Below are 25426 nucleotides of genomic sequence, written 5' to 3'. Positions count from 1 at the left end.
AGCATCCTTCTCTAAGCCTTTCCTTGTAAGATCCCTGTCTGACGTATGTATTTTGGCGGCCTTCTCCACAGTGTTCAGTTCAACATCCTTCACTAAGCCATTCCTTGTAGGATACCTGTCTGATGTATGTATTTTGGCATCCTTCCTCACGGTGTTCCGCTCAGCATCCTTCACTAAGCCATTCCTTGTAGGATCCCTGTCTGATGTATGTATTTTGGCATCCTTCTTCACGGTGTTCCGCTCAGCATCCTTCACTAAGCCTTTCCTTGTAGGATCCCTGTCTGACGTATGTATTTTGGCGGCCTTCTCCATAGTGTTCAGTTCAACATCCTTCACTAAGCCATTCCTTGTAGGATCCCTGTCTGATGTATGTATTTTGGCATCCTTCTCCACAGTGTTCAGCTCAGCATCCTTCACTAAGCCATTCCTTGTAGGATCCCTGTCTGATGTATGTATTTTGGCATTCTTCTTCACGGTGTTCCGCTCAGCATCCTTCTCTAAGCCTTTCCTTTTAGGATCCCTGTCTGACGTATGTATTTTGGCATCCTTCTCCAAGCGGTTCAGTTCAACATCCTTCTCTAAGCCATTCCTTGTAAGATCTCTGTCTGATGTATGTATTTTGGCATCCTTCTCCACAGTGTTCAGCTCAGCATCCTTCACTAAGCCATTCCTTGTAGGATCCCTGTCTGATGTATGTATTTTGGCATCCTTCTTCACGGTGTTCCGCTCAGCATCCTTCTCTAAGCCTTTCCTTGTAAGATCCCTGTCTGACGTATGTATTTTGGCGGCCTTCTCCACAGTGTTCAGTTCAACATCCTTCACTAAGCCATTCCTTGTAGGATCCCTGTCTGATGTATGTATTTTGGCATCCTTCCTCACGGTGTTCCGCTCAGCATCCTTCACTAAGCCATTCCTTGTAGGATCCCTGTCTGATGTATGTATTTTGGCATCCTTCTTCACGGTGTTTCGCTCAGCATCCTTCACTAAGCCTTTCCTTGTAGGATCCCTGTCTGACGTATGTATTTTGGCGGCCTTCTCCACAGTGTTCAGTTCAACATCCTTCACTAAGCCATTCCTTGTAAGATCTCTGTCTGATGTATGTATTTTGGCATCCTTCTCCACAGTGTTCAGCTCAGCATCCTTCACTAAGCCATTCCTTGTAGGATCCCTGTCTGATGTATGTATTTTGGCATCCTTCTTCACGGTGTTCCGCTCAGCATCCTTCACTAAGCCTTTCCTTGTAGGATCCCTGTCTGACGTATGTATTTTGGCGGCCTTCTCCACAGTGTTCAGTTCAACATCCTTCACTAAGGCATTCCTTGTAGGATCCCTGTCTGATGTATGTATTTTGGCATCCTTCTCCAAGCGGTTCAGTTTAACATCCTTCACCAAGCCATTCCTTCTTAGATCCCTGTCTGATGTATGTATTTTGGCATCCTTCTTCACAGTGTTCAGTTCAACATCCTTCACTAAGCCATTCCTTGTAGGATCCCTGTCTGATGTATGTATTTTGGCATCCTTCCTCACGGTGTTCCGCTCAGCATCCTTCACTAAGCCATTCCTTGTAGGATCCCTGTCTGATGTATGTATTTTGGCATCCTTCTTCACGGTGTTTCGCTCAGCATCCTTCACTAAGCCTTTCCTTGTAGGATCCCTGTCTGACGTATGTATTTTGGCGGCCTTCTCCACAGTGTTCAGTTCAACATCCTTCACTAAGCCATTTCTTGTAAGATCTCTGTCTGATGTATGTATTTTGGCATCCTTCTCCACAGTGTTCAGCTCAGCATCCTTCACTAAGCCATTCCTTGTAGCATCCCTGTCTGACGTATGTATTTTGGCGGCCTTCTCCACAGTGTTCAGTTCAACATCCTTCACTAAGCCATTCCTTGTAGAATCCCTGTCTGATGTATGTATTTTGGCATCCTTCTTCACGGTGTTCCGCTCAGCATCCTTCACTAAGCCATTCCTTGTAGGATCCCTGTCTGATGTATGTATTTTGGCATCCTTCTTCACGGTGTTCCGCTCAGCATCCTTCACTAAGCCTTTCCTTGTAGGATCCCTGTCTGATGTATGTATTTTGGCATCCTTCTCCACAGTGTTCAGCTCAGCATCCTTCACTAAGCCATTCCTTGTAGGATCCCTGTCTGATGTATGTATTTTGGCATCCTTCTTCACGGTGTTCCGCTCAGCATCCTTCACTAAGCCTTTCCTTGTAGGATCCTTGTCTGATGTATGTATTTTGGCATCCTTCTCCACAGTGTTCAGCTCAGCATCCTTCACTAAGCCATTCCTTGTAGGATCCCTGTCTGATGTATGTATTTTGGCATCCTTCTCCACAGTGTTCAGCTCAGCATCCTTCAATAAGCCATTCCTTGTAAGATCCTTGTCAGATGTATGTATTTTGGCATCCTTCTTCACGGTGTTCCGCTCAGCATCCTTCACTAAGCCATTCCTTGTAGGATCCCTGTCTGATGTATGTATTTTGGCATCCTTCTTCACGGTGTTCCGCTCAGCATCCTTCACTAAGCCTTTCCTTGTAGGATCCCTGTCTGATGTATGTATTTTGGCATCCTTCTTCACGGTGTTCCGCTCAGCATCCTTCACTAAGCCATTCCTTGTAGGATCCCTGTCTGATGTATGTATTTTGGCATCCTTCTTCACGGTGTTCCGCTCAGCATCCTTCACTAAGCCTTTCCTTGTAGGATCCCTGTCTGACGTATGTATTTTGGCATTCTTCTCCACAGTGTTCAGCTCAGCATCCTTCAATAAGCCATTCCTTGTAAGATCCTTGTCAGATGTATGTATTTTGGCATCCTTCTTCACGGTGTTCCGCTCAGCATCCTTCACTAAGCCATTCCTTGTAGGATCCCTGTCTGATGTATGTATTTTGGCATCCTTCTTCACGGTGTTCCGCTCAGCATCCTTCACTAAGCCTTTCCTTGTAGGATCCCTGTCTGATGTATGTATTTTGGCATCCTTCTTCACGGTGTTCCGCTCAGCATCCTTCACTAAGCCTTTCCTTGTAGGATCCCTGTCTGATGTATGTATTTTGGCATCCTTCTTCACGGTGTTCCGCTCAGCATCCTTCACTAAGCCATTCCTTGTAGGATCCCTGTCTGATGTATGTATTTTGGCATCCTTCTTTACGGTGTTCCGCTCAGCATCCTTCACTAAGCCTTTCCTTGTAGGATCCCTGTCTGACGTATGTATTTTGGCATTCTTCTCCACAGTGTTCAGCTCAGCATCCTTCAATAAGCCATTCCTTGTAAGATCCTTGTCAGATGTATGTATTTTGGCATCCTTCTTCACGGTGTTCCGCTCAGCATCCTTCACTAAGCCATTCCTTGTAGAATCTCTGTCTGATGTATGTATTTTGGCATCCTTCTTCACGGTGTTCCGCTCAGCATCCTTCACTAAGCCTTTCCTTGTAGGATCCCTGTCTGATGTATGTATTTTGGCATCCTTCTCCAAGCGGTTCAGTTCAACATCCTTCACTAAGCCATTCCTTGTAGGATCCTTGTCAGATGTATGTATTTTGGCATCCTTCTTCACGGTGTTCAGCTCAGCATCCTTCACTAAGCCATTCCTTGTAGGATCCCTGTCTGATGTATGTATTTTGGCATCTTTCTTCACGGTGTTCCGCTCAGCATCCTTCACTAAGCCTTTCCTTGTAGGATTCCTGTCTGACGTATGTATTTTGGCATCCTTCTCCAAGCGGTTCAGTTCAACATCCTTCACTAAGCCATTCCTTGTAGGATCCTTGTCAGATGTATGTATTTTGGCATCCTTCTTCACGGTGTTCAGCTCAGCATCCTTCACTAAGCCATTCCTTGTAGGATCCCTGTCTGATGTATGTATTTTGGCATCTTTCTTCACGGTGTTCCGCTCAGCATCCTTCACTAAGCCTTTCCTTGTAGGATCCCTGTCTGACGTATGTATTTTGGCGGCCTTCTCCACAGTGTTCAGTTCAACATCCTTCACTAAGCCATTCCTTGTAGAATCCCTGTCTGATGTATGTATTTTGGCATCCTTCTTCACGGTGTTCCGCTCAGCATCCTTCACTAAGCCATTCCTTGTAGGATCCCTGTCTGATGTATGTATTTTGGCATCCTTCTTCACCATGTTCCGCTCAGCATCCTTCACTAAGCCATTCCTTGTAGGATCCCTGTCTGATGTATGTATTTTGGCATCCTTCTCCAAGCGGTTCAGTTCAACATCCTTCGCTAAGCCATTCCTTGTAGAATCCCTGTCTGATGTATGTATTTTGGCGGCCTTCTCCACAGTGTTCAGTTCAACATCCTTCACTAAGCCATTCCTTGTAGAATCCCTGTCTGATGTATGTATTTTGGCATCCTTCTTCACGGTGTTCCGCTCAGCATCCTTCACTAAGCCATTCCTTGTAGGATCCCTGTCTGATCTATGTATTTTGACATCCTTCTTCACGGTGTTCCGCTCAACATCCTTCGCTAAGCCATTCCTTGTAAGATCCCTATCTGACGTATGTATTTTGGCGGCCTTCTCCACAGTGTTCAGTTCAACATCCTTCACTAAGCCATTCCTTGTAGGATCCTTGTCAGATGTATGTATTTTGGCATCCTTCTTCACGGTGTTCCGCTCAGCATCCTTCACTAAGCCATTCCTTGTAGGATCCCTGTCTGATGTATGTATTTTGGCATCCTTCTTCACCATGTTCCGCTCAGCATCCTTCACTAAGCCATTCCTTGTAGGATCCCTGTCTGATGTATGTATTTTGGCATCCTTCTCCAAGCAGTTCAGTTTAACCTCCTTCACTAAGCCTTTCCTTGTACGATCCCTGTCTAATGTATGTATTTTGGCATCCTTCTTCACGGTGTTCCGCTCATCATCCTTCGCTAAGCCATTCCTTGTAAGATCCCTGTCTGACGTATGTATTTTGGCGGCCTTCTCCACAGTGTTCAGTTCAACATCCTTCTCTAAGCCATTCCTTGTAGGATCCCTGTCTGATGTATGTATTTTGGCATCCTTCTTCACGGTGTTCCGCTCAGCATCCTTCACTAAGCCATTCCTTGTAGGATCCCTGTCTGATGTATGTATTTTGGCATCCTTCTTCACGGTGTTCCGCTCAGCATCCTTCACTAAGCCATTCCTTGTAGGATCCCTGTCTGATGTATGTATTTTGGCATCCTTCTTCCCGGTGTTCCGCTCAACATCCTTCGCTAAGCCATTCCTTTTAAGATCCCTGTCTGACGTATGTATTTTGGCGGTCTTCTCCACAGTGTTCAGTTCAACATCCTTCACTAAGCCATTCCTTGTAGGATCCCTGTCTGATGTATGTATTTTGGCATCCTTCTTCACGGTGTTCCGCTCAACATCCTTCAATAAGCCATTCCTTGTAAGATCCCTGTCTGATGTATGTATTTTGGCATCCTTCTCCACAGTGTTCAGCTCAGCATCCTTCACTAAGCCATTCCTTGTAAGATCGCTGTCTGACGTATGTATTTTGGCGGCCTTCTCCAAGCGGTTCAGTTTAACATCCTTCACTAAGCCATTCCTTGCAAGATCCCTGTCTGATGTATGTATTTTGACATCCTTCTTCACGGTTTTCCGCTCAACATCCTTCACTAAGCCATTCCTTGTAAGATCCCTGTCTGACGTATGTATTTTGGCGGCCTTCTCCAAAGTGTTCAGTTCAACATTCTTCACCAAGCCATTCCTTGTAAGATCCCTGTCTGATGTATGTATTTTGGCATCCTTCTCTACGCTGTTCAGCTCAACATCCGTCACCAAGCCATTCCTTGTAAGATCCCTGTCTAATGTATGTATTTTAACATCCTCCTCGAAGGTGTTGAAGTTGACATTCCTCTCTTGTGCAATCATTTCAACAGCCTTATCTAGTGTATTCATCCCGACTTCCATTTGGATATCTTTTACCAGAGAATTCATTTTGCCATCCTTCTCTGGAGTATTCATTATTTTAATAGTGTTTTTCCCTTTCTTCTTCTTTCGAGTATTCGTTTTGACATTCTTCTTCACTGAATTTATTTCGACATTCTCCCTTACCGTATGCCTTTCTTTTTCTTTTTTGAGCATACGTCTTTTAACATCCTTTTTTACCGTATTTATCGCGTCATCCTTCTCCAGCCTTTCCGTTTCTACATCCAAATTTGAGCTAAACAATTTTGTAGTTTATCAACAGAAAATAACAAAGTTATATTTATATAATACCTCGATTTACCTTCATCCGATGCCTGTAAATTGGGCGTTGTGGGAGATTTTTTACATTTTTCGGCTTCCAATTGAATGTTATTTGTTTCTAAAACCATATGCTCAATGTCTGTCGGGAATATGAAGTTTTCCATGGTTTTCCATGGAGGCGACCGAATTGGGCTTATAGGAACTGGTAACTGCCATTGATATTTATCGTATAAAAATTGATATTTCCGTGGAGTTTTCGGTGCAGGATCTTTGCTAAATTATAACGAAATTCATTGAAATTAGTTTCATTCGCCCATCAATCAATTATTGTATGCTAATCACCTGTTAGATTCAACAGCCAATTTCTCCACATCCGTTTTAACTTCTGATGGCAAAATCTTTATTTTGGGTTCCACATCTTTTAAGAAAAAGTCATTGAATGATGAATAGTATAAAATTTTTGAATTTTTATACCTTCTTCTGATGTGCCATTGAAATTGTTATCGATCGACGAATCACTTAAGTTCAAATCGTCAAATAGAAAATCAGAAAATGGCATATTTTCAGGACTACGAATTGGACTTATAGGAACTGGCATTTTCCATTGTAAATGATCAAATATAAATGGATACTTCAATGGAGTTTTCGGCTTACTATCTTTGCTAAATTAGATACAAATTGATTGAAATTAGTTCCATGGTCCCATTAACTAATACAAGTTGTTGCGATGTTCACCTTTCAGATATAACAGTCTGTGTCCCCATATTCATTTCAAATGTAGTGTTTCGTTTAGTTTCCTCATTTCCTACAATAAAACACAAAAGGTGAATATTGAGTAAAATTCATTTTTGGTTGTTCTCATACCCTTTCCTGAAGTGTCACTTAAATTATTCTCGGTCGACGAATCACTCAAGTTCAAGTCGTCTAATAAGAAATTCGCAACTGGCTCGTTGTCATGTGTTGCTACATTGTTTGACTCATCAATTGGGTCCATAATATTTTTATCGATTGTTGAGAAAAAATCTTTCAAGTCGCAATCGTTTAATTTTTCTTTATGCATTTTAATATTGCGCAATTGAGCCCATCTAAATTCGGCTTGAGAATTACTGGAAGCGCTACTGGATATGCTTAAATCATCATTGATGAAGCCCACGCCTTTACTTTTGGTCATGGAAGTTTTGCTATTTTTCTTACACAATTTAAATCCAAAGGGATCATCATCTTCGTTATCATTTAGCTCCGCTGATTTCCTTTTTCTTCCATTGCGAACCGGTTTCTTGGCTGTTGTTTTAGACATATTAAAACCAAATGGGTCATCATCCTCCTCTTCTAGTTTTTTTGATATCTTTTTTGGATTGTCTTTTTTAGGTTCTGTTTCGTTTGTTAATGTTGTTGCTGTTGTTGTTGTTGCTGTTGTTGTTGCTGTTGTTGTCTTTTTTTGGTGCCCTTGCCCTGGGTTTCGGCTTTGGCTTATCACCCAAATCCTTTTCCGCTCCTTGGACGGTTTTTAGCTGTGTCATCGTTTGTTTTGTGACCGTAGTCTTAGCTTTTGGTACCGCCTTAGAAACTTTTCCCCCAACTGCATCATTTTCATCCGCTTTTCGCACTTCAATTTCAGTGATTCTCTTTTTAGGCCTCACCGGGTAACTTGTGATCCTAGACCTTATCTTCGAATCGTTTGAGAATCTTTCCGTCAAAACTTTCGCACTCATTTTATCCACTTATTGTTTTTCTATTTACATCGATTTCTGCACCTTAATAGTGATGACAATTTAGCTATGAGTTTTAAGTTAATTAATAGCTGCCAATACATGTCAAAGGCAATTTAGCTTTGAATACTAGCTTCCAATTTATGGCTAACTAAATATAAACGCGATTGCCATTTTTATACCCTTGCAAAAAGGGTATATTAATTTTGGTCAGAAGTGTGCAACGCATAGAAGGAAGCATCTCCGAACATACAAAGTATATATATTCTTGATCAGCACGACGAGACGAGTTCAAATAGCCATGTCCGTCCCTCTGGATCAACGCAAACTCCTCCTAGACCGTAAGAACTACAGAGCTGAAATTTCGCACGTAGGCTTGTATATATTTCAGCCGTTGTATATCTCAGATTCAGCCGGATCGGACCCCTATATCATATAGCTCCCATACAAACCCCAAAGTCACGAACAGTGACTTTTCTCAATAACTTCGTTATTTTCTATGCTATTGTCGTGAAACTTAATATTTGAGAGTTTATTACGCTTATAAACGACTGTGCCAAATTTGATCAAGATCGGGTGACTATATCATATAGCTCCCATAGTAACGATCGGGCGAAAACAGTGACTTTTGTAAATAACTTCGTTACTTTTAACGCGATTGTTTTCAAATTAAACGTTTCTTAATTTAATATATCTGTTAATGACTGTGTCGAATTTGATAAAGATCGGGTGACTATATCATATAGCTCCCATAGGAACGATCGGTGGAAAACAGTGACTTTGATCAATATCTTCGTTATTTCCTATGACTGTAAGGCATTCTTTCGCAAACATAAGCCTTTTTAGATAAAACGTTCTTCCACATTGATGGCTAATAGGTAAGGAAAGAGTTACCAAAAAAGTTGCAAGGGTATACAAACCCCGGCCCTCTGGTTAGCTTTATTGTTTGTTTATTGGTGAAAGTGGAAAGAGTTAATTACTTTATTTCAAACTAGCCACAATTAAATAATAAACTTAATATAATTTTGGAGTCTTGCTACTACTAATTTAAAAAATAAAATAAAAGCTACATTTATCAAATAACAACTGAATAATTGCATATTTTTTTCGTTGTTTGAACATTCAAGAACCTAGAGTCAACTTAGGATATTAATGAATGAATGAATACCCTCTCTATAGATGATTGGATTGTTATCGATTACATAACCTCTATCATTGTTGGTCGGTCGAAATCTTTGAGGTTATATTCATTTCAAAACGACAGCAGCAACTTTATGGAATTGCCAGACCAGTTTCTGTGGTTGATTTTATGCGTTCATATTGTCATTTTGCATTTTTATGAATTTTCCTATCTGCGTGTGTGTGTGTGTTTTTTTCTTATTTCATGCGTTTTTCATGTTGTTTTTTTCTGGTTTTTTTTTTGTTTTTCCTTTTTTTTAGTTGTATCCCTTGGTGCTGCCGCACGTCGTCAGGCTGGAGGCGCAGGAACATCCTGACATGGCGCGACGGTAACCGCTGATCTGAAACAAAATGCTGGCACAGCATATAAGAGACTACAGCAAGGGACGTCAAGAGTGAGGTCGGAGACTGGTGAGCAAAAAAAGGGTCGGAGTCGGGCAGGGTGGTGGTATACATAAGTAAGAAGAGAAAAATTAATTTGCATACCCAATATTCAACGGATTTGCTGCTGCGTTGGCTTTCGCTTGGTTTCCCATGCTCGTTCGCCGTGTATATACAGATAGGTGTGTGTGTTTGTGTGTGTTTTTTTGTTTCTCCACTTTTACTGGAATTGAACTATGCTGGCGCTGGCAGTGTAACCGTCGTCGACCCGCGTTTCAATTTCTGCAGATAGCCGAGTAGTTCGAGCAATATGTTCTACACTGCAACTCACTTTGCATTGTGTAAAAGGAAACGTAAAAAAAAAGTAAAACTCCGAAAAAAAATTGTACAAAAACAAAAAACGGAGAGGACCAAAAGGACAACAGACAGCCCGCAGAAAATCCGGATTGTTGCATAGCATTTATCGCGCATATTGTTTTATAATTTTCCAATGATTTATTACTTTGTAAAAATATGAAATAACCGAGAGAGATGGCGGGTTCTGTCTGTCGTTACATTTTCTAGCATATTCAATTTAAAGGGTAAATATTTTCTAAAAAGAAAACCAAACCAAACAATTACAAAGTTCTTCCGAGCCAAGATAGTTGAAATGAAAAACTATTGAAATTTTTGTAATAATTTTTGTTTCATTTGCGTTTGAAATTCTTAATTTTAATGATGTTTTTCGAAAAGAAACTAAATGATAAGAACAGAAAGAAGATTTGGATTTTTAAAGATTTTGCTTGTGGCTTGAGAAATCGTCTGGAAAGTAATCATGAGTATTGAGTATAGCCACCAAAGTGCAGAAAACTTAAAAAGACCTTCTACCATAACCACCCCAGGCCTTTGAACCAGCATTTAAGTGATCGTTAATAAAAAGAAACGGGAACTATAAGGATCTGAAAACGTTTAATCTCTACCCAATTGGAACTTTAACAGAAGAGAAGGGACAGAGGTTGGATGACAAAGTCAGAAGGAGAACATTATTACATTCAATACCAAACCGTTTAGTCCGCGTCATAAAACAAACAGACCACTAATTGATTTGATTTTAAGATAAAAAGGAACTTTTTTAAGTAAATTAGAACACAAAAGTCACATAAAAATAAAAACAGACAAAACTTAGTGATCGAAAAGTCGAGAACTGACACTTTGATATAGATTATTTTCATTCTTCTGTTTCGTTCCACTGAAAAGTGAAATAGGACTTTGAAAAATGCAATCCATTAGCAACTGAATAATAACAACAATAGCAATAACCACAACAAGTCGAGGGCTATCATTAGATTTTAAACAATTACAAACAAAGCCTCATTATTTGGCAGCAACAATTGATACCCGGTTACAAAATCAAAATCACTTTGAAATGTGTAATGCAGCCCCATAAATAAATCAACACTGCAGAATAATCCATTGTAAAGTGTCGAAAAACTGCAATTGAAATGCAAATCAATGCAAATCGATACTTGAATCATCATCGCCACCAACAACACCAGCAACAGCAACAGGAGCAGCAGCAACAACAACATGAGCATGAATGAATGAATGATTCATGCAACGCACGCGAGCAACATTCAAATGCAAATGCAAAATGCAAATGCAAAATTCCAAAATGCAAATGAGTAAACGCAAAAATTTTTGCAACCAAAGCAATTTTGGTGGCGCGTCAGTTAGAGAGAGAGAGAGAGAGAGAGAGAGAGAGAGAGAGAGAGACAGAATGAAGATGAGTGTGCGTTATGAGGATGAGAAACTGTTGGCTACCCGCTGATCCTAACAATCAAATCAAAATAAATGCACACCGCATGAGTAAAAACCAAAAATTTTTCCAAATTGCAACAAAAGCCAAAACAACAACTAACACAGAGTATCAACAAACAAAGCTGCAACAATGGCAAAAAAGAAACACACAAAAAGAAGGGAAAGCCGCTTGCAGATTTTCGCACTTCCGGTTAACTGTTGCTAATTTGATTAGAGAGTTGCCACAGGGGCACAGAAAACGGAAAGAGAGGGTGGGGAAGAAGCAAGCCAAAGGTGAACTGCAATGCCGTGAGGCGGGGCGAGCGGGGAGACGGGATGGGGTGAGTCGTAGCAACCTACAACTGCCAACGCAAGCAAAAAGGCCATAAAAATTTGCTGGCGCTGATTTCGTTTTGGCCTGCCAACTTATGCAAATTTTCTCTTGTGATTTATGCCAGAGCTGCCCATTTGAACAATTTCAGTGTTTCCTATACCCTAGAACGTAAGCGCTTGGTAAAAAAGGGCATATCAAAGCTAGCCCCACCAAAGTTGTAGTTGTAGTTCTTGATCACTCTTAAACGTGAACGATGTCTTAGAAAGGCAACGAATATCCGAGGTAGTTTCTTGAGATAGTTTTTTTTCTTTTTTCATTTTGCCTATCGTGGGGAATAGTCCAATTTGAAGGGTATCTTAAAGTCAGAATATGCATATATGATATATATTTAATTTTTTTTTTCCAGTAAAACTTTACTCCTCGGGGTATATGAGAGTTTCGGTAAAATTGAATTTTAAGCACAGTTCCGTATAAATCGTTTCACACGCGCTGCTCTTTTGTGTGCTTTGTTCTCTTTACTCCTGGGTCTTAATTTCTTTTGCGTATGGAAATTCAATTATATCCTGTCATATGGCTCAAGCCTTTCTTTCACAGAACGGGCCTGTCTGTTAGAGGTCTTCTGTGTGTGTGTGTGCTTCCTGAACTTGTCTGGACTCATTGTCATGCTAATTGGCAAGCAATGAGAAGGTTTTTCAGGATTTGTCGAGTGTCGGCCGCAATATCCTTGTGAGAAATGTGTCAGGTAGAAAGAGAAGCTGCTGCTATTGCTGATGAGACTGAGCATGAGAATAATAATCATGATGATGATGATGACGGCAGATGATGGGAGCTTAGTTTCCCTCTAGACATCAGACCGCGAAGTGCTATAAATGTGAAAACAAGAAATACCTATACGAAACTTTCGTTTACATAAACAATAAAAATCAAAAGAAATAAAGACTCAAAAAGACAAAATGTCTCCCTCCCAGCCCATTTTCACAATTCTTACCGCCGCACTCCCACTCACACGTACATCGAGCAGGACAAGAACAAACATTAACACGGCCTCTGACGCAATTTAACACCAATTACAATATCCGTTACATCTAATTATTGTAAGCACGCCCACAAGGAAGAGCCACTGGCCCAAGACCAAAAGGCACAAGGCAGGAGCCGGAGACGGAGCAGAACGAAGAAGTCGACTAAATTAAAGAAAAACAGAAGGAAACCACAGGAAAGGCGGCAGCGGCAATGGAGACAAACCAAAAGTGGAGCGGAGACATGGGGCGCCATTTGTGGTTGCCAGGACATTAACAATGGCAACTAAAGCAGCAGCAATGGCAACAACAAGGACAGCAAATGGCGACCATAAAACAACAGAGAGCAGAGCCAGCAATAGCCATGAAATATGACGACGAAGGCGAGACCTGCTCTAGTCCTCCATCTCCTTTAAATGAGTGAGAGTAAGAGACTGGGTTGGGTGAGTGTGTGTGTGTGTGCGGGTGGTGTGGGAGGTAAACATTTCTTAATTTCCAACAATTTACGCTGAAAGCTTTCAGCACTGAAATGACGCACAAGCAAGCAGGAGTCGAGTTGGGTGGGCGGACCTGCAGTGTCCTGTTTCTGTTTCTGTGTCTGTTCGTGGCAGTCCTGGCCAGTAGTCCAAGCCAAGCAAGGCGACGATGATGATCTAACGCCATTATTTCGATGGCAAACGACAGGCAGTTGTTAATGGGGCTTACCACTTAAGCGCGAAGGCATAAAATAAACACGCGCCCACTCCACCTCCCCGCCCCATCATTGCTGTCTCTGCGCCCTGCTTCACGGATGTCCTGGCAAATTAATTAACATGGCGCGCGTTCGCCTTAAAGCAAACTGTTTCTCTTTTGCTGTTTCGGGTTTTCTTGTCTTTTGGCGGTTTTTTTTATTTTTATTTTTTTTTTTTTTTTTGTGTTTTGCGCTTAATTGTGCACCATCTTGGTGGTCCTGTTGCCAGTGTCCTGCTCGAGGCCCCTTGGTTTGGGTGGTGGGCTGGTCGAAAGAAAAGGAGAGGAGGTTTGGGGGCTTTCGGAAAGTTTTACTTGCTTGCCATCGGCAGTTTAACAATTAAGAAACGTTTAAAGTTGCCAAGGTTCAGCAAATGAAAATGGGGCGCCAGCGGTTGTCTTGTTAATAACAAACACACACACACACACAGACATACTGACTCAGGAGCAGCAAGAGAAAGAGGTGGACTACCTATCAAGCAGCAGGCAACAGGACATTGAGCATACGCGGCACGTTGCTACATCCGTTTGACACCTTTTGTTCCTCCCATTCTCTCCCATCACACTTGAACAGGAAATGAGCTGGCCTGTACGTGACTTGTTTTTCGGGCCAAAGACCCAAAAAAAAGAAAAACTCCTTCAAATTTAGACAATATTCGGTTTTCTTTTTGCTCGACCCACCAATTTCAGTTCTCTCCAACTTAAAAACTTTGGCCGTTCTAGGCAAAAATTGTCAATTGCTGCATTTAACTTAAATTTAAATCCTATTTAAAATTCCGAATTTGTGCATTCGCTCAATTTCCTTTTCATTCCACACAGAGTAATTACCCAAACAACAGAAAGATTTGACATAAATTCACAGAGCGTCATCATCATCATCATCATCCTCATCATCTTCGTCGTTTTTGTTGTCTTGTCCGTTGTCGACGTCCAAGATCTTCTTCGGGTCCAGAGCTCCTCCGGCCGGAATAATTAGTGTTCATTCAGCATTTTGCTACGTGCCAAAAACAACGCCTTGCGGCAAGTACACGACACGGACGCACTTGGGGGACGCACTTTCCTACCTCAAGTCCATCTCCCTTTCCCTTTCTCCCTCTCTTTCTTTTTTCTCTCTCGCGCGTCTTTGGACTTGTATAATTGCAATTAAAATGTGAGCCCAGAAGTATTTTCATTTTTTCTTTTCTTGCCGTGAAGTGCAAACACTTTGAGGCAATTGCCAAGAAAAGAGAACGAAAAATAACAATAACAAGATGAATAATAATAATAATAATCATAATAAGTGAGAGAATGCCCAGTAGTAGTTAACATTGTGCAAATTAAAAATATAATTAGAGATAAACAAGCCGTCATGATGATGGGGCAAAAGGATGGTGCATAGATGATGGCGCCCCCTGTCGCTTAGAGGCGGCAGCACACATTTGCTTACGCACTTACTACATTTCCAGTGGAAAGGAACAACGAGCAAACGAACGAACGTTGTTTGGCTGGAAATTAGCGTGTACTGGGACTCTACCTCCCATCCTCACAACCACCGCAATAGAGGCTCAATATGTGTAAGAGAGAGAGAGAGAGAGCGAGCGAGAGACACAGGGCGAGCGAGTGAGAGGAGGACACAAAGGGATCATGGGAATATGGGCATAGGAAAGAAAGAGCAATATGTGATGCGATGTCGCTGCCAGGCAGCAAGCACTCGCAGTATTTTGCTGCTGTCGGCGTCTCCGTTGCTGCTGCCAGGTAGCGACCTGGCAACTAACGAGCAAGTAATTTTGTGGAGCAGCTAATGCTGTCCTCCTGACTGGGAGCTGGGAGCTCCTTTCCTTTCTCACCCTCCCTCTATCTCTTTGCCATCTTATTCTTCTGCATCTTCGTCTCCTTCGTCATCATCATCATCATCATGATGATTGTGTACTCGGTCTTCTTGTTTAATGCTGTTGCCGTGGCTACTTTAAGCCATCGTTGTCGTGGTGTCTTTCATATTAAGTATACGCGCATTCGCTCTGCCTTTGGGCTCATGTGAGTGCGTAAAGAGAGAGGGTGGTTAGTGGGTGGGTGGTCAGGGCCTGGGCCTGGCCTCATCTTAAGCTGAGGGTAGGCCTCTGAGGGTCGTTTTTTCTCATTTTTTTTGTTGTTTCTTCTATAGCGCTGAAGCCACACCTTCTGCAGGGGTGACTACAATTACAAAAAAAAAAAAAAAAAAACAGGCACTGCGCCGTTTGCTTTTACTTTTGTTTGCTTGGATTTTCGATAAAAAAAAGAGAAAAAATATAGGAAAAGAAAAAAGAGAAGAAAAATTTGGTTGTTGTTGGTGTGTGTGTTTTTTTTTTAGTTTGTTTTTTTTTTTTTTTTTGGTGGAAATCTGCTTTATGAAATGTCAAAACTTCAAAGCAAATTTAAGTTAAATGCAAGAAAATGAGAAAATATACACTTGAGTGCGTATGAGTCAAGCGACCCAGCCCGCCATCTCATCCCATTTCATCAGCCACTGTGTTTCGTGTCCTTTACAGTTACTTTTTCTTTTTGTTGTTGTTGTTTTGTTTGTTTACTTGTTGTTGTTCATCAGTTCTCTACCATTGTCCATTGGACGTCGTTAGGCCGTTGCCGTTGCCGTTGCCGTCGCTGTTGCTGTTTGAACTGTTGTTGATAGCCTTTATTAGTTGTTGGCCCAAAGCTTAGCCGCTTTACATTTTGCTCAGCACACTTCCTGCTTGTTTGTTGGACCAAGCAGAACGTGAGCAAGGACAACAGGACTCGATTTCGAACTTTGGATTGCTCCGACTCCTCTGACAGCTTCTCTACTCCCCCATGCACCTCACACGCCCCTGGCCATTCGCCAACATATTTTTAGCTCAGTTCTCTCTTTTGGCCTGGCCCTGTGCCTTGTGTAAATAGGTATTATGTGCGTTTGCTCTCTTTTGTCGGTGTTTTTTTTCCTTTTTTTCTTCTTTCGACTTTCGTTTACATTTTTCTTGTGTTGTTTTTTCTTACATTTTCAGCTTCTTCTGCTTCTTCTTCTTCTTTGCCAGCAAATTTTATTAAAAAATTTTATATTAAATCAATTGCGTGCAGATTTCGGTTTGGGGTGTTAAATGTGTTCAAGCATAAAGTTGGTCGGTCGGTCGTAGATGGCACAGCAAAACGTAATGAAACTCTAAGACGGAACACATAACAAGCCTAAGGCTGAGCCAGGGGGAGGTCAGCACGGGTGCTCGAGTGGTGGGGGGCTATAAGTAAAAGCCATCATTATTTCATTAGACATTTAACTACTTAAACTTTAACCTAAGACTATATAGTATTTAACACAATCAATACAATACGAAAAATGTAATAATAGTATTAATCGGGCAAATTTTTCATTCGAAACTCAATTTGACTAAAAATTTATTTGTTGAATTAATAAAGGACATTTTTGGTTGGTAAATGCGGTTGGTTAATTGCTGGCACCAGGTTTTTGACCACGATCCAATGAGATAAGCTCGTCGGGTTCTCTATATAAGTAGTCAAATCTTTTTTGGTTTTTTCTTGAACCTTTCAGTTCAAACGTATTTAAGTTTAGAATCAAGTTTTTTTACGATGATGTGTTCGATTAACCAAAAAAAAAAAAGAAATAAAGTCCGAAGGACATCCTGTGGGCATTTAGAAAACTAAAAACACATATAGAAAGTTGTATAGAAACTTGTCCATAGGATTTCTTGTGTCGTGTTTTCTTGGATCTAGGTAATGGGCAGAAGGAAGCCTTTTGCGATCCTGTAAGGTACATTTCAAAGAGTTCTCCTACAATATACATACATATGTAGTATTTAATTTTCCTTAGTAAATTAAAGTTAAGTTCGATTTGCTTTTAATTGTACTTTTTTTCGCAAGTGTTTTGTTTAGGACCTTGACTTTTTCCTTTTACGAACTAACAAGCTAATTGCTCTGGTGTTTATATGAAAACAGTTTCTCATTAAGTTGTCAATGTTTTGACATATAAATGACGTGCTAAGAGAGAATCTACATAAAAGAAATTGTGTATTGACTTTTGTTTCGCACTTTGTCTAGGACTATCGTTTCGGTGAGATTAATATATAGCAGTCATGATTGAGAGTCCAGCAAAACGATTTTGTAAAATAATCAAACTAATTCGATTCTGTGTGGGATTCTGTGGAACGGATGTGGCCAATCCCAATTATCGCATGTGGTGGCTTACCTATGCAGTGATATCGGCCATTTTATTCTTTTTTGCCTGCACCATTTACACCCTGTATGTGGGTGTGGTTGTCGATGGCGACCCAACGGTTATACTTCAGGCATTCGCAATGGTCGGCTCGGCCATTCAGGGTCTAACGAAACTTCTCTGCACCACAAATAAGGCCCCATTGATGAGGGATATTCAGGGCACCTATGAGAGTATCTATAAGGAGTATGAGGTCAAAGGTGGCGATTACACAAAGTGTTTGCATAAACGCATTAATATCTATTGGAATCTAATGGTCGGTTTCATGTGGGTGTATACAATCGGTGTCGTGGTATTGGTCAGTTTTCCATTCTTCTATTTGATTGTCTATAAGAAAAAAATGCTCGTGATGCAATTCCTAGTGCCGGGCATCGATCATCACTCGGATGGAGGACATTTGATGTTGGTCAGCCTTCATGTGACATGTCTGTGCTTTGGGGCTTTTGGTAATTTTGGTGGCGATATGTACTTTTTTCTCTTCATAATCAATGTGCCGCTGCTAAAGGATATCTTCAACGTCAAACTTATGGACTTCAATGAGGTGGTTGTCCAGCGAACGGAATATGATAAAATGCATGCCATGTTGTGGGACCTTTTGTCCTGGCATCAACAATATGTGAGGTTAGTTTTCATCATTTACGATAAATCCATTCAAATGGCTAAACAAAATACTCAATCAATTTCCCTAGAATACTACGCGGCACTGAGAAAATCTATAAAATTGTAATGTTTGTTCAGCTATCGACAACTTGTGTTGGCATCTTGTGCACCATATTTTGCATATTCATTAAAGTTTGGCCAGCGGCTCCAATCTATTTGATCTACTCATTCATAGTTCTTTACACGTTTTGTGGTCTTGGAACTGTTGTTGAGACATCGGTGAGATACTGTGCAATTGTAGTCCTTGTATGTCCTTTTAACTTACATTTTTGCCTGTGTGTTTCACAGAACGAGGACTTCACCACAGAAATCTATACTAACTGTCTGTGGTATGAGCTGCCCGTGAGGGAACAGAAATTGGTTATTCTAATGTTGGCCAAATCCCAGAATGAATTGGCTCTTACCGCTGCGGATGTCCTACCCTTGTCAATGGCCACAGCTTTGCAGTTGACAAAAGGAATTTATAGTTTCAGCATGATGCTAATTACGTATCTGGGCTATGAGAAGTCTGCATAAGACATCCATTAATCCGAACAAATGGCACTTGCTAAGTCAGCACTTAAGAACTATGCAGATTGATTAGTAATCTGTTATTATGCTTCACTTTGTTAATTCACTTGAATTTACTAAATACATAAACTATTAAAATCACAAATTTTGTGTCTTGTGCATTTATTTTTTTTCTAAGGCGATAAATATGTCTAGAAGGCGGTCTTGGGTTTTTGGAATCTACTGACAGAATTCGAGTTAACCATTTTCAAAAGGAAATAAGTGAATTTTAATGAATATAAAAATTGAACTCCAGTGAATTAGAGAAATTCAGTCTCACAACATTCACTCGAATCAAAAACGAATTGAACGAGTTTGAAAGTACGACAATGAGTTCTTATGTTTCGAGTTCTTTCGTATTTTAATTTTGATTTTTATTTATTAGTACTGATTTATGTTTGCTAGAAATATTCAAGGCGGTAGACCTATACATACATTTTATAGTACTGTTTTTCTAGAGTTCGAATTCCGAAGAAGGGTGACGATTTGTTTCTCATAAAATAATTTCCTAGTTTGTTTCAAAGTAAAATAAATGAATTCTCAAATGAAAGAAGACCATTCATAAAAGCCTTTCTTTGAAACAAGTAACGCATTTGCCAGATAGTACATATTGTAGTAATATTTAAGCTAAGTATTAGTATCGCTAACTCAAATAACATCCACTATGCCATATATACGAGTTCATAAAGTGAGAGATAATCTTGAATCACGAGAGAAATCAGTGTGTGTGTCAATTGATCTGAACGGACGTGTTTTACCCGCCCCGTCCTAGAATATACATAGGGGAGAGTGGGGCTAATCGGCGCATGGGGCAACCCGGCGCAGTCGAATTATCATGAAATATAATAGCACGATCCAAAATGTGATAAGTGTCCTAAGGTCGCATTTTGGCAGGCTATATTTAGATAATAAACTTAGACGTATCCAATCTATGTAATTTTTAACCTCACAAATCAATTTTCTTTCCACAAGAAATGGTTTCAAAAACATTGATTATATTTTTAGCTTTGATCGATGTTAACTAAAACAGGTTCCGACATGTACATATTAACTTATGGTGTGCAATTCGTTTTTTTTTTTTAAATTCACGCACTAGTAGAAATTTAAATATGGCTTCTTAAAATTATATATTGATATATTATTGATAAAAACAGTACCGATGTTAGAATCAGACGGAAGTACGAGAAGTTTTTTTTATAAAACAAATGTTTTAATATTAAACTATATTTTGATTCTTTTCGAAAAATCGCCTTATTCTATATAAAAAACTTGTAAAACGCCGATGCGCCACTTTGCCCCGCGATTTTTGACAACGCTAATTTGGGGTATGTTCGAAAAAACCCCGATATAGCTTTTTAACGGTAAATTATATCGATAAGTATCAATAGTTGGACAAAGAATTAACCTTTCATTTAAGTGCTCATATGAAAGCATACGAGCTTCATATATCCTGAAGGGTTAAAAAAATGCGCCGATTATCCCCACTCTGCCCTATATTGCAAATTTACAGCAAATTCGACAAATATTTTCCTAAATTTTTTAGTTCACTTTATAACTTTCGAAAACGTTCCAAAACGTTATTCAACATTTTTGGTAAAAGTTTCCTGAAACGTTAATATATAATTCTACAATTAATTAATTTTAATTTTAAGCAAACGTTAATTTTAAAGGAAATAAAGCATTTTATAAATAATCTTTCTTTGATTGTTTTCAACATGTTTCTTTTTTACTCACGGCTTACTTAAAGTTGAAATCTCGGAATATCCTTTATAATTTTATATCTTTTAAATTATAAGTTAAGGAATATTGTATATACTCTAAGGAAAATTTCAAGTTGGTAATAAATCGTCAGAATATAAAAACAATTAAGAAACGTTTAAAAATTAACATTAATGTAAATGTGGACATTTTTTTTTTTCAAATCATAGGACTAATTGGATTATGGCCAACCAATTTATATGTCAATATCTTGACAAGGTGATTTTCTAACCATTATAGCCTTGACATTTTCCAAGAACAAGCGACAATTGTTATTGTCACCTATAAAGACAGCTTAATGAACGAGGTAAGAATCATTCAGTTCAAGTACGTAGAACTTGTGAGGGCTCCGACAATGTCGCTAAAGTCATCACCATCGAGTCCGGACGACGACGACGAAAGTTGCCTGGCGCGCTATCGTCGCATTATAAAGTTGCTGAAATTTTGTGCCCGTCTCTGTGGGGCAGATGTCACCGAGTTGAACTATAAAATGAATGTGATCACATATACGATTTGTTTCCTATTCGTGGTGTTTTGCATTTGCACGGTTTATACGATTTATGTGGGCATTGTTCGCGATGGTGATTGGTCGATCATTTTGCAGGCCACTTGCTTTGTTGGCGCCGGCGTGCAGGGTATCACCAAGTTAATTTGTTGCATCTCCCAGCGACACGAGATGCGTGAGGCTCAAATTTTTCTCGATGCCACATTTATGAAGTACGAGCAATTGGCCGGAGGCTATAGGGACGCTCTGCTCGAGGCGATTGCCCTCAGTATGTCGTGTATTAAGGGTTTCGCATTTGTCTATATATTTGTGGTGGCCGTATTGCTTGGATTTCCAGCCGCTTACTATATCTTTTACAACAAGAAAATATTGATTATGCAATTCCTATTGCCTGGCCTCGATCCCGAAAAAGACAGTGGTTATATTATGCTATTCGCCGTGCATTTTGTTTGTTTGGCATTTGGTGCCTTTGGCAATTATGCAGCGGATATGTATCTTTTTGTTTTCATTAGCAATGCACCGCTCCTGAAGAACATATTACGTTGCAAGTTCGAGGATCTCAACAGAGAGTTGCGTAAGTCGCATGACAAAAAAGACTCGAGAAGTATGAGAATACATTGGGAAATGGTCGACATTGTGCAATGGCATCAGGAGTATCTCAAGTAAGTTAGGAACGAAATGATTCTTCTCCTCTCTCCTGAGGCTAAAAAGTTGTTATTCATCCTTTAAGCCTCTTGGACCGTTCGGAGCGTACGTTTTTTGTGATTATATTTGTGCATGTATTTGCTTGTGCTCTAAGCACGTTGTGCACACTTTATTGCATAGTAATTGGCGTTTGGCCAGCAGCTCCAGCTTATTTATTATATTCGGTTATGAACCTATATCTATTTTGTGGCCTAGGAAGTGTTGTAACTATATCGGTATGTATATAGTATGTACTTGATTCTTACACTTTCTCCTTCTTCATTTTGTTCTCTTCAGAATGACGATTGCTGCGAGATAATTTATACACAATGCCTCTGGTATAAATTGCCCGTTGCCGAGCAGCGTCTGCTGATGTTCATGTTACGTAAATCGCAGAGTACACCGGGTCTTTCGGTTGGCAACATGTTGCCTTTAACCGTCAACACGGCCCTACAATTGACAAAGGCCGTCTATAGTCTATTGATGCTGTTGATGCGGGATACCGAGAATTGAGTAGACACTGCCCACCTACTACTCCATTTCCTTCATATCCTCCCATCATTTTGCGGCTGATTAATTTTTGCTTTTTGTCTAATGAACTTGCCCGCAAAGAATTTAATAAACATCGCTTACAGTGCACGCTTTATGGCCCACAAAAAAAAAAAGAAGACAAAAATCGCTAACGTCGTTGTCTGTCTTGAGCATGAGATGAAAAATAGTAAAAAACAAAATATATATGTATGTATATCTTAAAAAAGTAGGAAAAACCATCGTCGCTGCTGGTAAGTTGTAAAAATTGTCTTTTAATGCCTCGAAAATCCAGCAGATTGCCACGTAGTGCTAATAAAATAAAGTTATGTCCAGGCATAAAAAAAGAAGTAGAAAAATACCCGCACCAAAAACCCCCTGAAAATTGTGAGAAATAGTGTGCGGTTCTTCTACCAAGAGAAAACCCACAAAAAAAAAAAAGAACAAAAAACAAAAACAGTAAAGAAGAAAAACGTTGTGTGTGATGGAAATTGTGTGCGCGCGCGCAAGAAGGACATTGGACTGCCGGCTGGATCCCTGCCACTGGATCCTTATTTTGCCAGACCGAAGAGGGGCGGTAAACGCATCATTAATCAAATGTCCGGCTCGTAAGCACCGTTATTCATCATTGCTTCTGGATAAGGTGCTGCTTTTCCACCACTCCCCCATCCGCATCTCCTTCCCCCTTCCCTCTAGCTAAGGCAAATCTTTGGTGTGTGGTGCAAAAGCCGCCATATTTGTTGTGCCTCTTTACTTCTTTTGCAAACTTTGGAACATTTTCCCAAGTTTTATTTGTTAACTTCAAGAGAACATTATAACCACACCAACAGTTACATTATTTATTCGAAAACCAAATTGATTATTGGCAATCAATAGTTTAATTTTGCCTTCAACTTTGACCATCTAACTGTTTGCTTTGGCCTTAAACAAGGACATAGCCTTGCATGTACAGGTGTCCCACTAGAGTGTTAATTTTTATACAATTTCATCAAACGTTTATTCGATTTAACTTGGTTTAAGAAATTCAAATGAAAATGCAATGAAAAAATTATTCTAAATTATTCGAATTTTTTATTAAATCTTTCTGTAATTTAAACAATAAACAATTTTGTCTCCATTTTCTTTAAAATGTTTATGTTTTATGTTTAAAATGTCACAAAAAACGTGAAATTGAAAGGACAATCGTGTGTAATTATAATACAAAACCAAATATTTATAAAGTTATTGTATAATTTTGTTGAAAAGGGATCATCACAATCTAGGATGTCTTTATCCATTTTCATTTTTTTTTCGGCTTAAGGCAACATGGCCAACCAACCACCCACCCACCCACACACACACGTGCCGACTGTACACGAAAGTACTTTTTTTTTGTTTGTTTGAACTGAGCCACCCTAATGGCGTATATCAATTTGGCTCAGCCGCCTTTGCCTGATGATGATTTCCCACTTTCCTTCATTCATTCACTCATTTTTCTTGCCAGCCTGCAATATTATTTTCTTTCTTTCTTTCTTTTTTGCCAATTTTTATACCCAAAAAAGGAAAGAAAAAAACGAAGAGAGAAATAATGTCAAGCGTGTGGCCATTTTAATGTACTAGACTTGTTTTGCGGCCTGAAAGTGAACATTTTCAAACATCATAAATCAGGCTTATATTTCACTAAATCATCAAACAGGCGACAACTTTTGAGAATGCGACGATTGCATGAGCTGGGAGTGGAGATGTTTAAATATATATGTATAAGTACATATGTATGTGGCAGGAGTTGCTAATGGAGTTTTTACATTACAACAAAGAATGGAAACGAAAGAGATTTCTGCCCATTGAGATGACTGTGTGACGTTGGTTCCCTTTTTTTTTTTTTTGCTCGATTCATTTTATATTTTTTTGTTGTTTTTATCACAGGAACAACATCAAAATGTTGCTCTAACACCCCTTCAAGTGTCAGTTACATATTGTCGAGACAGCAGCAACAACAAAACGCTTCACTTTCCATCAAACGTTTCGAGAAAAAAACACACACACACGCAACACAACAACACAGGAAAAGGCATCAAAAAGAGAAAAAAATGAAAAAAGGTTAGAGCTACCAACAAAAATTTGCATACACAGCAGCTGAACAGGATACGGATGCGTCCTTTTTCTTGCTGTTGTTGTTGTTGTTGCTGTGGTTGTCTGTACAGGAAGTGTGTTGTACATTGAATGATTCACTTACTTTTTTTTGGTTGCCTTTGGAAATAATTTGGTTTTTTTTTTTTTTTTTGCTGAAAAAGTCTAGCTAAAGAAATTGATACAAAAATGATGTTGCTGTTAATTGGCCGGCGACAGGGAGCTAGGGAGGGGCAGAGAGGTAGAGTGATTGCCAGTCATCCCGACAGCTGCCCAAAAAATATAGTCGCCGCCTCACCCCATTCCACATAAGTTTCCTTTTTTCCAGGTTTTTTTTTTTCCAGAATAAAATCGAAATCGAAATCATATGCAAATGCTAAATGAGTTTGTGATTACAACATAAAACGGGGTAAAAATGAAAAACAGAAGGAAAGCGCTAACCCTAAAGGAAAATCTCATGATATTTGATATTGCACTCCGTCTATGTCGCCGGGGCCCGTAGCTTCATCTTCATTTCTCCTCAGGATATGGTCGCTTTTCTCGCATCCGCATCCACATCACGTCGACGTGTTTAAGTACGCATCATTTGCTTTTGGCTTGTAATTTAATTGGTTTGGCTTTTAACAGGTAGGCACACAACAACAACAACAGCCAGTCAACTAATTTATGCGCCTGAAATGTGGCAAGGGTTGAGGAGTAGAGTGGACTGGACGTGGAATGGAGTGAAGTGGAGTGAGTGGAGGAAAGGCATATTCCTTTTGCTGCTGCACGTGCGTGCGTTGAGGCCACACAATTTCGAGAAGTTGCTTTATTAATTATTATTCTAATTAATAAGACGCAGCAGATGATGGCAAACGAAGTGACGAAGTGGTTGGCATCGTAGGAAGGTTTTGTAGAAGCAGCCTGCCAATTTGCATATGAGTGACACAACAGGACATTTGCTTCCTTTTCTTCCTGTCAAGGCACGTTCAATTCAATTCAATTCAAAAAAGAAAAAAGAAAGAGAAACAAGGAAGGAAGGAAGCTGATCAAACGGTGGAAAGGCAAGGGCAACCTCCTCATGCATTATGCAAACAGCAGTTCCTTCAAATATAAAAAAGGATGCGTGAGAAACTCCCAAGT

General features: G+C 39.9%; 2 protein-coding genes and 2 long non-coding RNA genes across 4 annotated transcripts in view; 2 read left to right on the top strand and 2 right to left on the bottom strand.

Annotated features, from left to right (window-relative positions):
* Window positions 1–6365: 6365 nt before the first annotated feature.
* Window positions 6366–6789, bottom strand: LOC137578244 (uncharacterized). The gene is made up of 3 exons (XR_011032564.1): window positions 6649–6789; window positions 6517–6592; window positions 6366–6447 (listed from the first exon to the last, which is right to left on the bottom strand). It is a non-coding gene; the product is annotated as an uncharacterized lncRNA (long non-coding RNA).
* Window positions 6790–9241: 2452 nt separating this feature from the next.
* The window catches only part of LOC137580061 (uncharacterized), a 125061-nt gene continuing 108876 nt past the window's right edge, over window positions 9242–25426 (bottom strand). The window contains exon 3 of the long non-coding RNA XR_011032928.1: window positions 9242–9416. This is a non-coding gene — a long non-coding RNA (uncharacterized lncRNA). The remainder of the gene's footprint in view (window positions 9417–25426) is intronic.
* Window positions 17372–18687, top strand: LOC137580320 (odorant receptor 67d-like). Its single transcript, XM_068294300.1, has 3 exons — window positions 17372–18132; window positions 18201–18390; window positions 18460–18687. The coding sequence occupies exons 1-3, from the start codon at window positions 17372–17374 to the stop codon at window positions 18685–18687; spliced, it is 1179 nt and encodes a 392-aa protein (XP_068150401.1).
* On the top strand, window positions 20834–22305 carry LOC137580310 (odorant receptor 67d-like). Its single transcript, XM_068294289.1, has 3 exons — window positions 20834–21645; window positions 21714–21903; window positions 21965–22305. The coding sequence occupies exons 1-3, from the start codon at window positions 20834–20836 to the stop codon at window positions 22178–22180; spliced, it is 1218 nt and encodes a 405-aa protein (XP_068150390.1). The 3' UTR covers window positions 22181–22305.

Source organism: Drosophila tropicalis, unplaced genomic scaffold, assembly GCF_018151085.1.
Source record: "Drosophila tropicalis isolate 14030-0801.00 unplaced genomic scaffold, ASM1815108v1 contig_1190, whole genome shotgun sequence".
NCBI lineage: Eukaryota > Metazoa > Arthropoda > Insecta > Diptera > Drosophilidae > Drosophila > Drosophila tropicalis.
This window is presented reverse-complemented; position numbering and strand designations above follow the sequence as displayed.

What these genes read in the sequence shown, in the direction of transcription:
- LOC137580320 (XM_068294300.1), top strand. Translation starts at nt 17,372, where the DNA reads ATGATTGAGAGTCCAGCAAAACGATTTTGTAAAATAATCAAACTAATT. An exon ending in TGGCATCAACAATATGTGAG is followed by an intron (nt 18,133 to 18,200) that starts GTTAGTTTTCAT and finishes CAATTTCCCTAG; the next exon opens with AATACTACGCGGCACTGAGA. An exon ending in GAACTGTTGTTGAGACATCG is followed by an intron (nt 18,391 to 18,459) that starts GTGAGATACTGT and finishes TGTGTTTCACAG; the next exon opens with AACGAGGACTTCACCACAGA.
- LOC137580310 (XM_068294289.1), top strand. Translation starts at nt 20,834, where the DNA reads ATGTCGCTAAAGTCATCACCATCGAGTCCGGACGACGACGACGAAAGT. An exon ending in TGGCATCAGGAGTATCTCAA is followed by an intron (nt 21,646 to 21,713) that starts GTAAGTTAGGAA and finishes TCATCCTTTAAG; the next exon opens with CCTCTTGGACCGTTCGGAGC. An exon ending in GAAGTGTTGTAACTATATCG is followed by an intron (nt 21,904 to 21,964) that starts GTATGTATATAG and finishes TGTTCTCTTCAG; the next exon opens with AATGACGATTGCTGCGAGAT.